The 15,971-nt window shown below is 39.8% G+C and overlaps 1 protein-coding gene across 3 annotated transcripts in view; it reads right to left on the bottom strand.

The window, feature by feature from the left end:
* The window catches only part of SNCAIP (synuclein alpha interacting protein), a 40,484-nt gene extending 31,363 nt beyond the window's left edge, over positions 1-9,121 (bottom strand). For all 3 annotated transcript variants that reach the window (XM_082380057.1, XM_082380059.1, XM_082380058.1), the window contains exons 1-3: positions 8,427-9,121; positions 6,582-6,761; positions 666-779 (exon numbers count right to left, since the gene is read on the bottom strand). In XM_082380057.1, coding sequence (XP_082236183.1) covers positions 666-779; positions 6,582-6,761; positions 8,427-8,981 — 849 coding nt within the window. In that variant the 5' untranslated portion in view covers positions 8,982-9,121. The remainder of the gene's footprint in view (positions 1-665; positions 780-6,581; positions 6,762-8,426) is intronic.
* Positions 9,122-15,971: the final 6,850 nt, after the last annotated feature.

Below are 15,971 nucleotides of genomic sequence, written 5' to 3'. Positions count from 1 at the left end.
GATCTGTGCACATCAATGACTCACACTGGGATTTCCTAACGCAGAAACTGGTTGTAACTGAGACTCATTTAGTTAGTGTGATTGTTTATCTTTAATGGACGGAGACTTCCTCGATTAATGTCATACTAAAGATTTCCTTCTTAAGTTTGGTTTCAAGTAAATCTATCGTTTTTTCCTTTTGACAAAAGTTAAATTTGTTTATTGTAGGAAATTTGGAAAAAAGTGAAAAATATAAAAAAGAAAATAAAAGCCACTTATAATTCTACCCTGAGTGATAATTACTATAAAAACAAGTTGTGACATAGCTTTTTCTAGTTTTGTTATCTATTTCTCTTTCTCTCTCTCCAAAATTCAAAGTTGGTACCAAATTACAGGAACAGTTTTGTATCATACATTTTAATTCAGTATTATATAATGAATATTTTTCTGTAAAATTTCCATCATATGGATGTTGCTTCATTATTTATCCAATATCCTATCTGGAATATTTAGGTTGTTTAAAGCATTTCTTTCATATAAAAAATGCTGCAATGAATATGGCTGCTTATAAATCTTTGAATACATTTTTGATGATTTTTCATGTTTCGATTTTGATGGACTAAAAATTTAAAAAGAGATAGATTACATAGCGTGCAAATAGAAGATAATTAAAAATTTCTTCATACCTGGCCGAAGCAACCTGCGTAATGGATAAGGCTTGGAAAATCCTTAGAACAACTCAATTCAGCAATGGCTTCTGTTTCACTCACCATCCAGCGTACACACTCCAATTGACCATTCTAGATTAAAAAGAAAAGAAAAAGAAATTTAAGGTAATTCAGGTTTGAAAAAATACCTCACAGATGGTAATTTTACCAAAAGAAAAATTACATGAATTCTGGCTTTTATATCTGGCTTAATTCATTTACAATAAATGTATATCACCTATTATATTTCTGATCAGTAATTTTGACTATAAATCAACTGCATAATTTTTACTTAATACATTTCGTAATTTCATCAGTTATTTTAAAATCAATTTATTGAGGTATAATTTGCGAACTATAAAATATACTCTTTAAAGTACAGTTTCATGAATTTTGACAAATATATTCTCTTGTTAACTACAACTCCAATCAAGATGTAGAACATTTCCACCGCACGCCCACGTTTCTAGTACTCCTTTGCTCTCATATCCCTCACCTTTACCCAGGCGACCACTATGATTCCTATCACAGCAGAATAGAGTATGTACTCTTTTGCATCTGGCTTCTTTCACCCAACATAATGCTTCTGAGATTCACCCAAGCTAGTGCTTGGAAATAGCTTATTCCTTTTTATTGCTGAGAAGTATTCCATTGTATAAATATATCACAATTTGTTTATCCATTAACTCTGCTTTTTCTCTTGATAAGTTAGCATGTTAGGAGTCCAAAATAAAGAAAAGGAAAATAATCCCATTACACTGGCTCAAATGCTACTTTCGCTGAAGCCTTCTCTGATTTCATGCCCACAGTAGCCCTGTTCTCCTGTGCTCAGATCCCACACTGTGCAAACCAGGAAGGCAGTCGTGACATATGTAACCTAGCGATTAAGACCCAGACTTTGGAATGGATTTAAACCCTTAATCCACCACTTAGTTACGAGACTTTGAACAACTTACCTCACCTCTCTGATACTCAATTTTCTCATCTATGAAATAGCAGGGGTTAGTAGCAGCTACCTCATGGAGTTACTGTAAAGATCAAATGAGGCGATGCATGTCAGCTTACTAAGCACATAATACGTCACCTTACACTGTATTAGAACGCTCTCTTAGATCCTCACAATAACTCCATAAGACAGATGAGACATTCAACTGCTTTCCTGGTTTGCATGGTGTGGGACCTTAGCACAGGAGAAAAGAACTACTGTGGGCATGAAGTCAGGGAAGCCTATTCTAAAAACAAGACAGGGCGGGTAATCTGCTCATTCTTCATTTACTCCTATTTGGATAATGGAATTTCAAGTAGTCAACTTCCAACTATTCACACGCAGAATAGTTCTCTCTGACTGGGGCATCTAGCACGATCAGGTGTGTGCTGAATAGCTTCCAGGTGCCCCATTCAGATCGATCTCCTCCTGTTTCTGCCCTCCTTCCTGCCCAGGGAGGCTGATCTGTATGGGTTGGCTCCCTTGCCCCCTGCCTTCTGACTGGGTTTGGCTAATGGAAAGCAGTAACAGGAGACCAGGAAAAGAGAGTGAGTGTGAGGTCCCCTTTGTTCTCAACTCCCCCTTTATGGAGGTGCCACTGGTCTGCTGAGTCCTGCCACCAGTCAAAGGTCAAAAGTCAGCAGTTCTACTCAACCCTCTCTAGCTCAAGGTCCTTCCCCTGCCCTTTCAGGCTCTGGGTAACTGTGCTCTGGTTGTTATTAACCCTAATATGCTGCACTTTCCTTCATGGGATCCCTAGACCCTGTCCACCCACCCTCCTTTTGTATATAAATCATTCATTACAGACTTTCCTTAAATTACACAATTTGAGCATGCAGTGTTTCCTAGGAGAATTTAAAAAACCCCACTGACACAACGTGCTTCATTCCCTCTGAATAAAGAAAGGTGTAGGAACCATACTGAGCGTCTATGAGGCAAGACAATTTACATCAATGGGTATTTACACAGAACACAAAAATATGAGGCAATAGTTCTGATTTTAGTAATCTGAGTCTTTTCTCTCTTTCTTTCTCTCTCTCTCTTTTTTGGTCAGTCTAACTAAAGGCTTGCTAATTTTTAAAAATCTTTTTATGAGACCAAATTTGCTTTTGTTGATTTTCTCTATTATTTTTCTATTCTCTAGTTCATTTATTTTTTTTATTTTGTTTATTTTTTTTAACACTGGAACCCCCTCCCCCATGGATCTGGGTTTTTTTTTTGTTTTTTTTTTCTTTGTTTTTTTTTATAGCTACTTTATTTATTTATTTATTATTTTATTTTTTTGACTGTGTTGGGTCTTCGGTTCGTGCGAGGGCTTTCTCTAGTTGCGGCAAGTGGGGGCCACTCTTCATCGCGGTGCGCGGGCCTTTCACTATCGCGGCCCCTCCCGTTGCGGGGCACAGGCTCCAGACGCGCAGGCTCAGCAGTTGTGGCTCACGGGCCTAGTTGCTCTGCGGCATGTGGGATCTTCCCAGACCAGGGCTCGAACCCGTGTCCCCTGCATTAGCAGGCAGATTCTCAACCACTGCGCCACCAGGGAAGCCCTATTTCATTTATTTTTGCTTGAAAAAATGTTAATTTTCTTCCTTCTGCTTGCTTTGAATTTAGTTTGCTTTATTTTTCTAGTTTCTTGAGATAGATTAGGCTAATAATTTGAGACCTTCCTCCTCCTCCTCGTCCTCCTCCTTCTTTTTTAAACATATGCATTTACAACTATAAATTTCCCTCTAAGCATTGCTTTAGCTGCATGCTAAAATGTTGGTATGTTGCATGTTCATTCATCTCTAAATATCTTACAATTTCCGTTGTAATTTCTCTTTTGACACAATTATTATTTTGAGGTGTGTTAATTCTGTATACTAGTGAATATCTTAAATTCCCTTCTGTTATTAATACCTAATTGTATTTCATTATGGTGGAAGGACATACTTTGTATGATTTTAATCCTTTTAAATTTATTGAGATCTGTCTTATGACTTAGCATATGGTCTATCATGGAGACTATTTCATGTGCACTTGAGAAAAATGCACTATTTCATGTGCACTTGCTGCTGGGGAGAACGCTCTGTTAGATGTGTGTTAGGTTTAGTTACTCAAGGAAACATTTAAACAAATAAAAAGTTGCTAGAGAGGGAAAAGGAAATATTATATCACTACTATGAGTTTGAAAGCAGTATCACTTGCCATTAATAGAAATACCAAGAAAACAAAAAATGTTAGTAAATTCTAGTGGGAGATTTTTGCCTGTTGAAGTCCCTGAGCCTTGGGTCACTCACTGTATGTTAAAAAGGAATATCAGTAGGTTATATGTTTTCTCACCAGACCAGCATTTTGTCTTTGGGCTTACTCAGAAATAAAAAGAGAATCAAGGTTATTTCATTCCAAATCCGTTTAGATTCTAAAGTAATTTCGTGTGCTGGCTCCATTTTAGAAAACAGACTGTTCTCACCTTTTAGAAATCTTTCTTTACAATTATTTTGCTTAACTGTTCCCAAAGCGCACTTAATAATGCCTGTTGAACTCCCACAGTATCTAGTGTTGGGTTCCCAGAAAGCACTCAATAAATGCTGCATGTAGCTGGCAAGAACTTATGATGTTCCATATTTAAGGAGTTTAACAGTGTGGGGAGATGTTCTTAAGCCTTGGTATGACTTCAGAGCCCCTTTTCTAATGTAATCTTTTTATTTGATACCTTGTCTCTGACTCTGCTTCCTGTCAGCCAAGACATATTATCTGAGCAACTTCTGCCCATTCGTACCAAGTTTGTTTTCTTTAATGACAGCAGGGTTCTCAGAACTGTGCTTAAGGAGGTGAAATACCACCAGTTAGTTACTAGTGTTGAAAACAAGGTCCTAAAACAGAAGAATGATGACTTCTTAGCACTCCCTGAGTTTCATCAATGTCCATCACAATACACTAATGGACTGAGGCAGGACATGTGTCAGGACAGACTGCCAAAGAGGGTGGCATACATTATAAAATATTTGTATTTACTGCTTTTGTAAATTCTAGATTAAATAAAGGAATAAAAGAGTACTTCCATTTCTCAGATCATTGTCCAGAAGTAAAGTATGAAAAGCCTGAGACTGCAAAACTATAAGAGCTTTTGAGTCCTGTGGGCTTGATGTATGTTCTTCATTAAAGCAAAGAAAAATTTATTGTTTAAGTTTGCATGCTGATTGTATGATGGGGATCCTATGTTGACTGGAGCAGTTTAAGAATGAATTAACACTTAATATGGATACCACAGAAGGAGTTTACCCAGGGTTGGCTTAATGACCACTAGATTTCTTATGTACCTTCCTACTCTGAAGATCCTTACCCTATCAGAACAAGTACTCGGGCATATAAATTAACAAAAAAATTTCATCCAACTATGTAGTTAGAATATATTCAAAATGCACCATTAGTCAGGAAAACTAATGAGAACTGTATTTTATAAATACTAAAACGGCAAGGCGAATGTCAACAATCACTGGCATTGCAAGAATATTTTAGTCATCACTGACACATGCCCACTGATTACCAAACCCAACTCCTGCCTTCCCACAGGATTCTGACATGGGACTAGATCCTGAATTCGCCATCCTGCACTTGTATTACTGATAATTTACCTGCCTTATCCACCAGGCTATCAGTTCCTTAAGAAAAGGGACTATGTCTCATTTAAATTTGTGTTGCCAGCAGCTTAACACAGTACCTGGTGGACTCGTACACATTGCTGAACTCCACTATGCTTGACTTTGACTTCACATTTCATTTCTCTTTCTTCTTGATGGCTGCCTGCAGTTCAGCTCTTAATCTGACATAGCATCATTTACAACTAAAGGAAAATGATATCCACTGGGGTCATGGATTTCTTATTTGATCAAAAAAGCTAATCACTGAGTAACATTAAATAAAACAGAAAACAACTTTTTAATCTTTGCTGAATGATAAATAAATTGCAGACACAAAAATTCAGATTTGCATAAGAGGTATACTGGGGAAGGAAAATGCTTGTTTTTCAAATATAACACGTTCTTCAGTGAATTCACAAGTAGACTTCTTTAACTAGCAAGTTCCCCTAGTAAATCTCAGTATAATTCCATTTATAAAAATTATGATTATTCAGCTTTTAGAAGACATAACTATTAAGTAAAGTAAAGTACATATGCAGAAGCACAAGATGTATTATATTTCCCTAAACTTCACTTCTGGCTTATTAATAAATGTGACTGAATTCCATATTTATTTACCAAAGATCTTAAAAGTAATTTTAGCTTAATAGCTAACCTTCTAGTGATGTGTTATATTTTACAGAGGCACTCACTGCAGTGCTATAAAAGACCATGTTTTCCTGTACCACAGTTTCTAGGTTTTAACTCTATCCCAGTCGGCATTAATTTGTGGAGTTTTTGACAGATAACATACTGTGGTCTGCAAGAGCCAAATGCAAACTCGGCACCGATATTCTAAACAACTCCTGATACTGTAGACGTTTAAACTTCAGATGTAATCCATTAGAAGTCCACTTTACTGTCTGAAATACTCCTGAGTGCTAGCGTCCCTTATAATACACCTTTTCCTCATTTGTCTTGCTCATTACACCCACATTAGGAAAAAATGAAACAGCCTCACACAGATCCAGGGGTGGTTAAGAATAACAAAAATTCTCAGAATGGCAACAGATCATTTTCCTTTCTCTTTATTAGCTGATTTGAAGCTTACCCTAAATTGGAATATAGTCTCAAAATCTCAAAGCAGCTAGTGACTGAAATGATTAACCTTTTAAATACAATAGGTTCATTTGCTGTTGGCTTGGTGTATCACTCTTCTCTCCCTCCATTCTAACACTGAAGCTTACTAGGAATCTTCAAAGATAGAAACCCAACTTTCAGCTGTGGAGGGCCCGGCCCCCAACCAGTCACCTTGATGGCCAGGCCCGCTGGAGTCAACTTCTCCACATTTCGCTCGTTGAGGCAATCTTCTCCCATCAAAGACGTGAGGTGCTGCAGACATTCTGCATGTCCCTGCGCTGCGGCAACGTGTAAGAGATTGTTTCCGCTTTCATCATGAATTTTGTCTAGATTGTCGGCAGCTAGGTGTGGCTGAACACAGAGTAAGAGGAGAAAACTTAAGTCAATAAATCACAAGGAGATGCTATGGGGGTTTTGCTCTGGGCACTGGGAAGAAGAGATGAGCTTCCAGAAGCTCTGGTGGCAGCCATGGGGATCTAATAAGTCAGAACTCCTCGCAATTAATTAATTCTAATGATTTTCAGTGACATTTTTGTTATGCTGCGCTTTAGAACATGAATGCTCAAGTGACTTATCTTCCTGGGAGACATGTGACAGACAGGAGTCAGCAAGTCTGTAGCGGTTCCAAGCTGGCTATCTAACAACTGCGATGACACTTAACGGTAACTGGCAGGTTCCCTGTCTGTCTCCTCCACTCCTGCTAAGTTCTGAGGGCCAGGCTGTGTTTTATTCCCTGTTGTAGGTTTGTTAAATGAATGAACTACCTGTCTTAACCATCTGCGTTGCCTTGAACTATGGAGAGCTGGCTTTGACGGCAAGCTACATGATAAGTGCTGCAGCCAGTGTTCCCACGGGTACCCCTAGACACTTTCATCCCTAAACAAACTCCTGGGGCATCTGGAGGCAACCTGGCCTTTGGTTTCCTCACCTCTAGTGAAGTTCAGTCCCCTGAGTATAAACTCATTGATAAAGACCATTGGGTAAACTGAGAGGTGTTATCACTTGGGAAACATAAAAACACGGGAAAGACAAAAGAAAGGAATGAACCAAGGAGAAATAGAGAGGAAGAGCCAGGAGAAATGGAAAAGACATCTTCAGGAGATGAAAAAAATATTACTTTACTTAGTAAAATCGTTCAATCATATCATCCTATTATAACACTAAGATGTGTGATAACAGACCAAGCGCATTATACTTATCTATGCATGGCTCTACCCTAAGTAGAATCACACTGCCAAGATGTGATGATTTTCTTGAATGAGACTTTAATTAACACCACAATGTCAGCTCAGGCTTACTACTGTTTGATCCAAGTCTGGAAGCCAGGAAAGAACAACGTAGGCAGATGGAATGTGACTGCAGTTTAGTTTTCCCTGAGCCTAAGCAGAACAGACTTTTCTTACATCATGTTACTCCGTGTCTAGAGTCTTTGGAAAAGCTTCTTCATTCTCCCTAGACATGCAGACCTGGAACTAAATAAAACCTCCATGTGGGTCAGAGGGCAGTCAAGCTCCAGGGTAAGTTTCTATCTGCAAATGCTTTCAAACACCCTGGTCCAAGTCTTCTGAATAATGATCAGGATAAAACAGAAGACCCTCTGTTCATGTATCTGGCAGGTCCCCCATCAGCAAGGAACTGACATCCCCACAAATAACTGAGTGAGAGCATTGGGAACCATTTGAAAAGCAAAAAGAAAGACATTAAGATTCATATTAAAGAAAGTGCTGGGCTTTTTTCGTTTTGTTTATGTTTTAGACTCTGTGTCCTTCTTCCAGTTGAATTCAGGCAAAGTTCAAGTGAAATAACACTCCCCTCTATAGCCAATTGTTCTTCCTTGTGCTAACCACCTAACTTTTAATTTTAAAACTCAAAAGTCACATCTCCCAACTAAAGCCACAAGTAGAGATTAAACAAAAATTGGGACAGAAGCACCATCATTCTGTTACTAATGAATGGAGCTGATAAAACTGGAGTCTCTAGATTGTTAATATGTAGACGGAATTAATTCATACTTACCAGGAGAGATATTTGCCCTTCTTTAACGATGTTCAAGATGCTTTTTACTTTTTTCAGGTACTCACTCCTTTCTTCTGGGCCTTGGGAGCTGGTCCAGTTCATGCCACCGATCTGCTCCTCTAGTTTGGGGTCTGGTGCTGAGGACTGCAGATGGAAGGCCCTGAGCTGGCAGTCTGGCATCGCCTTGTCAACTTTCCGACCATGAGGATCACTAAAGGTCTTATTTGGGAAGTCCTTACTCTGGTTTTCAGGCTCATATGCAGAGCCACATTTAACCAGAGGAGGAGAACTCTCGGATTCTTCAGTGGAGAGCTTCTGCTGGTCACGGACGACAGAGGATGCTTTTCTCAAGTGAGGGCTTTTCACAGGAGACAGAACACAAAATGGTGTCATGCTGGACAGTGAGTTCTCAGCATTTCCTGTAGAGCAGGCTTTGCTAGAAAGGCCATTGATGCTTGTGCATAAACCCAAAATTCTTTTTTCTGAAGTCACCTTGGTAAAAGAGGCAAGCTGCTGACTGGATTTAATGTAAGGCACATCCAGAATCTCATCCATGTCGAGGTCATAATGCTCCAGTTCGCCCAGCAAGGGGCTGGGTTCCGTGCTCTTACTTGGAGGGCTGCTCTCTCCATCTCGGGGGCTGAGCTCCTCAGGTTGGGGGCCTGGGTCAGAATCACCCCCTTTCTGGTACTCTGCCTTCTGGTTCTTTTGGTCATCGCTTTCATTGTTCTCCAGAGTCTCTGGCTGATGTTTCAGTGGGGACACTCGCTTCACTGGGCGGAACTTACTGTATACATCGGCGATTCCCGTGGGCTTCTGTGTGTTTGTAATAAGAGTTGAGACACCGCAATTCCAGCTAGAGCTAGAAACTGTTTTAAAATAAATTAAAAGAGGGGACTATTAAAAACTTTTAAAATAAATTAAAATAGGGGACTATCTGAAACACTGAAAATAGCGTGGCCATGCAAGCAGACATGGTCCACTCAAGTAATGCTCAAAGGAAGCCTGGGGACGAATTAAGGACGAAGCTCAAAGGGGACGAATTAAGAGAGAACGTATACCATAAAACAAACGGTTCATACTTACCATTGAAAAACAGTCAATGATAAAAGAAAGTTATGACATATTGGCTCAAAATTAATTCAAGTAGTAATAATAGTGAAGGCAGACAGCTAAAGAAAACAAACCCAGACAGATACTCAGGTTTATTCCCTGGGTGGTGACACCTCCCTGATAGTATTTTGATACTTGCCATCACCCTGAAAAAGAGAACTGGAGGATAGGATCCTTTGTGTTAAACGAACTTCCAAACTAATCCAGGGAGAGAAGGGACGTATGTGCATATGTGCACACGCGCACGGGTATACTCTGAAAGCTTACGACGACGTCTCAGAGAAAGAAGGGATAAATGGTTTAATATTGGGCAAACTTAAACCGATACCTACTGGGTGATTCCCTAGGTGATTTGTTAGGTGGATTAGGGAAAGAACAGGAAGGAATGAATTGGTCAGGACTGACTGGACCATGGGAGATAAGCCATGGTTGAGTTCATCCCACCGCAGACTGAGTATTCCAGTCAACCATCGCTCACGGGCATTCGAGAGTAATTTCTGGCATATGACACATCCACATAACGCACTAGCTTCACACGGGAATGTGCTCTTTAAGAGTCACTGCTGCCCTCGGTCATTTGGAAAGCAGGAAATGAACAAGAGGAGAAGGAAGGTGCAAAGGGAGGGTGAAGTAGGCAGACTATTTGTTTTTCTTCTCATTTCTTGCAAAGTTTAGATGAAGACTGTATAGTCTGCGTCCGAGTGCCTGGCTGAGACGGAGCGTAACGGGAGGTGAAAGCTAAGCACCACCTCCTCCCGCAGTGCGGCGGCCTCGTGTGACCGGCTGCCCCTTCCTCCCTCAGCCTCGATGACACCGCCTCCTCTCTGGGACACTCCCTTGACTACGAAGATGACCCCGCACTCTTGGTAGCTTGCAGCCCACCAGTTTACGGATTCCTACTCCCTTCCCACTGAGGTTACACCATCCCCCATCAAAGGGGTGAGGTTTCAGGACATGCCCTCTAACTAGGCATCTCCCATCGCTCTCTCCTCTTCTGGAACAACAGCAGGTGGGAAGTATTTAACCCCAAAGCATGTGTATGTGTCTGTTCTTTGCTATGGAGTACAACCAGGAAGTAAAGGAGCTAAGACGAGGGTATACTCAGGTCTGTAACTTCTGCAACAGTCCCTGGCTACCATTGATTCTTGGGGTGAAAGTAGCATATAAATTATGAAACGTTCCCCAAATTTAGACCCTTGGTCATTCTTCGTCCTACTGCTATGTGTTCTAAAACGATTCAGATAAGTTCTGGAACCAAAATAAGGAGGTGAGAGTGAGTGTTCTAAGCCTAAATGCTATGTACCTATTTATTGGTGGGTGAGTTCTTTCCCCCAAATGGACCACAATTTTGCTTGTGGTTTCAGAGGGTCTGCACGAAGCGGTCCTTCTCTGAGGACTTTTGGGAATCTAAGAAAATACTGTGAGCTGTGGAGGGAGGCCTGGATTCTGTCCAGTAAGAAACAGGTATTAACAGAGAATGTTCCAGAAGGGAAGGAAGGTGTCTAGATGCTCTTAAGCTGCTGCTTCTCTTGCCTTCTGCTGGCTCTGGTTCTCAGTTGTATACAGTACTTGGCACAGAGCAGACAATTAACAAGTGCTATATTTGAATTTGAATCTCACTTTGTCCAATGCATTAAATTTCTTTTTAAATGCCCAAAGAGCATCCTTCTCAGGGATTTATAGCTTAATTTCACAGGGGACAAAAGTCCTGTTAATAAACTCAGAGGAGTGGTAATCACCAATGAGAACGAGATTTTCTAGTTATTTATGAAATGTAAATAGGCAAAGGCAAAGACTAATTCCTGTGGGTCCATTATAAATTTAACAGTCTTTCTATCCTTTATATGTCCTTTTCTCCCTCAAAATGTAAAGCTAAAAAAAATTAAGGCCTGCCAGAAATTTTTGCCAAGCCTTTCTCTCTTCCTTTCAAGAATATATGGTTACTTACTTATTTAAACCAACAGAAAAATAGTGGACACAGAGTTTATAAATGTAAATATGCCTTAAATTTTATCCATCAATTTTCTGAAAACCTTAAAATATAGTCGGAAAAATATATATACATTTCTTAACATTTCTGAGATACATACTTATTATTAGGGATAGTATTTGCTGGTATTTTCCAATTACCTTCATTTTTTGGAAACTTCTTGATAATGTGCATCTCAGAATGCAATAAAACATTTTTAAAGCCACATAACTTAGTGGGCCAATACAACGAGAGCATTGTACCAATATATTTATGTATCGTATAAGGTCGTGGGTTCAAAGGGCTACTCTTTTATGTTGGCTTTATTTACATGTGAAATTTTTTCCAAGTGATACAGGGAAATGGATACCATATGTTTCCCAGCTGTTTTGTTCTGACAGGAGCCATTAAGAATGCTCTATGGAAATGAATTCTGTCTGAGTCTTATGAAAACACTTCTTTCCACAGAAGAGCCTAGAAACTGAAGAAGGGGCATCAACATTAGGCTCGTTGTCCTCCTTATTCAAACCTATGACTCTTTTTTAGGCTGAGAGGGAAATCTGTGTTTTCCAGTCTGTGTCTTGACTCCCTGGAAAAAATCCCAGTTATGAAAAGTGGATTAGATAACAGGTTTTTGTGAGAATGCTCTAATTTTTTACTATATCATATACCTGTCTGAGGAGAAGGACAATTTTATATATATATATATATAAAAGATAAAACGCAATTAGTTTATTTCTCCTAAGCTGGGAAAATGGGTATTTTAAGCACAACACAAGTAAAAGGGCCCTTAACGACAGGCAAGATTTTCACTTCCGATTCTGTAAGTCTACCAAAAATTCCACTTATACTGTTGTTCTACCCCGACCCCATGATACACTTCTTATAATGCATGGAAACAAAGATCAGACTAACTAGGGCTTATAGGCAGATTTTGAGGCTAAATTTGTTTCCCGGAAATCATGAATAAATACTTCACATGTTAAACTTTAGATCGCTGAAAATTTTATCGATTATTTTATGAGATCTTTACAAGCTCTGTGAGAACAGTCTGTGTCTAATTTACCTCTCTATCCCTCAAAGCACCCAGCAAATTGCTTTACATGTGTAGGTTCTCAGTGACTTTTTTGGGTGAGTGGATTCATTTTTAACATCTTATGAACATAAACATGCCCAATATACCTTAAACCTGTCTACCTGATTACGGCACAAAGTTTCTAAAATGGTCAGTAGGTAAATGGAAATGCATTTGAGGTTGATTTGTAGACCACAGTTCCCTCTTCCAATCTAACTGGCATTTGGAATGTCTCTGATCTCCAGTAGGGTATTTCCAGTTGCCTGCTGACCATCCACAGGTCATCATTTATTCAACAAGCATTTAATGTGAGCCTGGGATGTGCACGTTATGTGTAACAGGTAGCATGTTCTGATCCAGGGGTCTTATCACCCCTACCCTCACCTGCTTCTTGCCTTCCCCCTCCTCATCCAAAACACACACACACGCATATGTGCACACACACACACACACGCATATGCACACACACACTCTACTCTGTCTTCCTTAAACGTATTCCTCATATACCTGGCCTGAATCACATGACCATGTATGCAGCCTCCCAAGCAATCCATCTCCAAGGCATCCCTGCCCCTCATCCTTTAGGCACCAAGTCCTATGTAGCCTGATCCTAAATCCTTCTTTAATCTGGTCCCTCTATTCATCTTATTATACTGACTAGACCCTTCCACAGCCCCTGCAGGGTTTCTTTTCTTCTTTGGTTTCCCTTTTGATCCTGATTAATCCCCTCTTTAGGTAAGTCTGATTTTGTCACTTCTTAGCTCAAAAACCTTGAGAGGCCTTGTACTGCCTAAAACAGTATTTCCCCCTATGTGGGACACATACCCCTGCAGTAACTAAGATGGTGCACAAGACCCATAAATCCCCCTGACTTGGAGAGTAAGCAAGCTATATACCTTTCAACTCTTTCTTCCTCTTAATTAATTTAAGGACTCTCAGTTTGGAGCTACAGTGACTTTAACTCCTCTCCAAAACTTACAAACTCCCTTCAGAATAATGAAACTGTGGGCCTTTAGCTCAGAGACTTTCATAAGCAAAGAGTTAGCAGAAATGCTTTATTTTCATCACATTCATTTTAATGATGTCCTTGAAGTTACTGCAAGTGACATTGATTTTTTACTTACAACACTGACATAAAGTTTCTTCCAAAAACAAATATGCTTAAAAGTAAATGGTTTTAGAAAAATAAGTTAAAAATAGTAGTACAAGTGGTTTACAGGTCAAACAAAAATAAGAGAGGTTGTGGAAATAATACTTAAACAACTAAGCTTTGGGAAACCCTGACTTTCAGGATAGTAGCTAAATTCTTTATCATGGTAGGTATCAGCTCTTTTATTTATTTTCTAATTTATCTTCCCATCTCAGCGCCACCATTCCCACGTCACTAATTTTTCTCTGCATTTCCATTGCTAAACTCACCCCCTTCTGGATACCCCAGGTCTTTCCTTCTCTTCTCTTGCCTTTGGGCAAGTTCGCCCTCTCCTAGGACGCCTTTCCTGCCTTCTCTGCCTGAGATGGAAGCTCATCTGCCAGGGTTCCCCTCAGGTGTTACCTCCTTGGTGCATTTCCTCTGACTTTCCCAGGGAATCGTTGTCCTTTGCTTCTCAGTGTCCTGAGATACATCTGCCCATACCTAGAGTCACGCATTTATAAAGCTCTGTTTCAACAATTCACTCATGCATCTGTCTCACCTTCTCTCTTGAGAGTCCCTCAAGGGCAAAGACTGCTCGTGAACCTCCTTGTGTTTATAACCAGCCCTCTGTCTAGCATCTCACAGATATTGGGGCTCAAGGGCTAAACCTTTTAAAGAATAAATGAATGAAGGGGGAGGGAGGGAGCAGGAGGGGGGAAGAAGGAACAAAGGAATATGCTAGACCAAAGATGCAAAGTATACTAAATACATATGAGTCTTGTCACAATGAGTCACTCTCGCCACATTTTGGACACACTGAGTGTGCTGAATATTTCAAAGACAGTCTTGGTAAAGCTATTGAAGATGTGCTGCATATTAAAGTATTTTCATATATTTCCTAAGTTCTAAGCCAAAACTTCTTCATCTGTAAAATAAAGGGGTTAGACACATGATTGCTAAGACCTGACCCACCTCTAAATTTCTATGACTGTATGGAATGTCTACAAATAACAGGGCTCTTTATTCTGAATGACTCACTATGAAACACTATAATTCTTCTGGATCCATGTATTTCAACAGATCCTCACAAATTTATAATTATGAGGCTAAGCTGATTGCTGACACAGAACAACTCTTTGGCTCTTGGGACTGATAAATTAGTATTTTCTTAGGAAGATAATGTACAGTTTGCTATTGCAACGGTGGATCCAATTTTCAAGACTGAACGTCAGTGCTGGCTCCCAAAATGCCTATTTTACTTCTAAATATGGAGTTTTGTGTCCATATTAGAAAATTAGCTTTAGACATCACGAAGAGAAAGAAAAGGATGTGTCTTTAGGATAAAATACTCTTTTCCTACTATTTATTGTTAGAAGTGAAAGGAATACTATTTTCCTTGAGAAACAAAATGGTCAGCTTTAGCTGTAATTGCCTTAAAATGTACACAACAATGAACTTCACATCTACAGCTACTGGAAACCTAGGCACCTTCAAGGACATGACTTCTAAGTTCTCCAAGATTCCATTTCCTTCCATTTTTATACCTAAGAGAGGGACGTCGTGAAAGATTAGGAGGGTCAATGCTAGAGTCAAGAGTTTCCTTAATCCGATGTAAATGAAATCCATGGTGGGCTTACTCATCACAAACACTTCAGGTTCTGAGGCGTGGTGACAGGTATACTTATCTCATGACAACAAGAAGAAGGGTATGGAGCCTGAGTGAAGGCTACTTGCTCGGTGCTCTTCTGTACCACCCTTGGAGACTAGATTGGAACCTGATCCAAGAAAGGGCTGGGTTAACTCTGAATCTGCAGTACTGTGTCAGGCCATGATGTTGGGAAGAGCGAGTGGGTGTGAGAAATGTTCCCATGGAGTTGTTCACTCATCCCTTTCATTGGTGTCACAGAACCTTTATTGATGGTGTTGTGAGGCTGAAGGGCAAGTACAGAGGACTTTCTTATAAAAATATCAACCAATGATTTATTCACATTGAGATGTTAAAATATTATTGGAAAAGATTCATTGATTTGGTTCTAAACTTCCTAAGTGGCTACTGATATAAAGCAGCTGTAGAAAGTCAGGTTTCCCAGTTTCCCAATTTCATAATTTCCCAAGTTTCCTGATTCCCAGCCCAGCCCAGAACTGTCAAGACCTGCTCATGTCACTTTGTACCCCATGTGCACCCATTTCTTTATTGTGTAAAAACTCACAGAAATACTCAAAAGCCCTTACTACCTTGGGTAGAAAAGATACTTC

This window comes from Balaenoptera borealis, assembly GCF_965194805.1.
Source record: "Balaenoptera borealis genome assembly, chromosome: 2".
NCBI lineage: Eukaryota > Metazoa > Chordata > Mammalia > Artiodactyla > Balaenopteridae > Balaenoptera > Balaenoptera borealis.
This window is presented reverse-complemented; position numbering and strand designations above follow the sequence as displayed.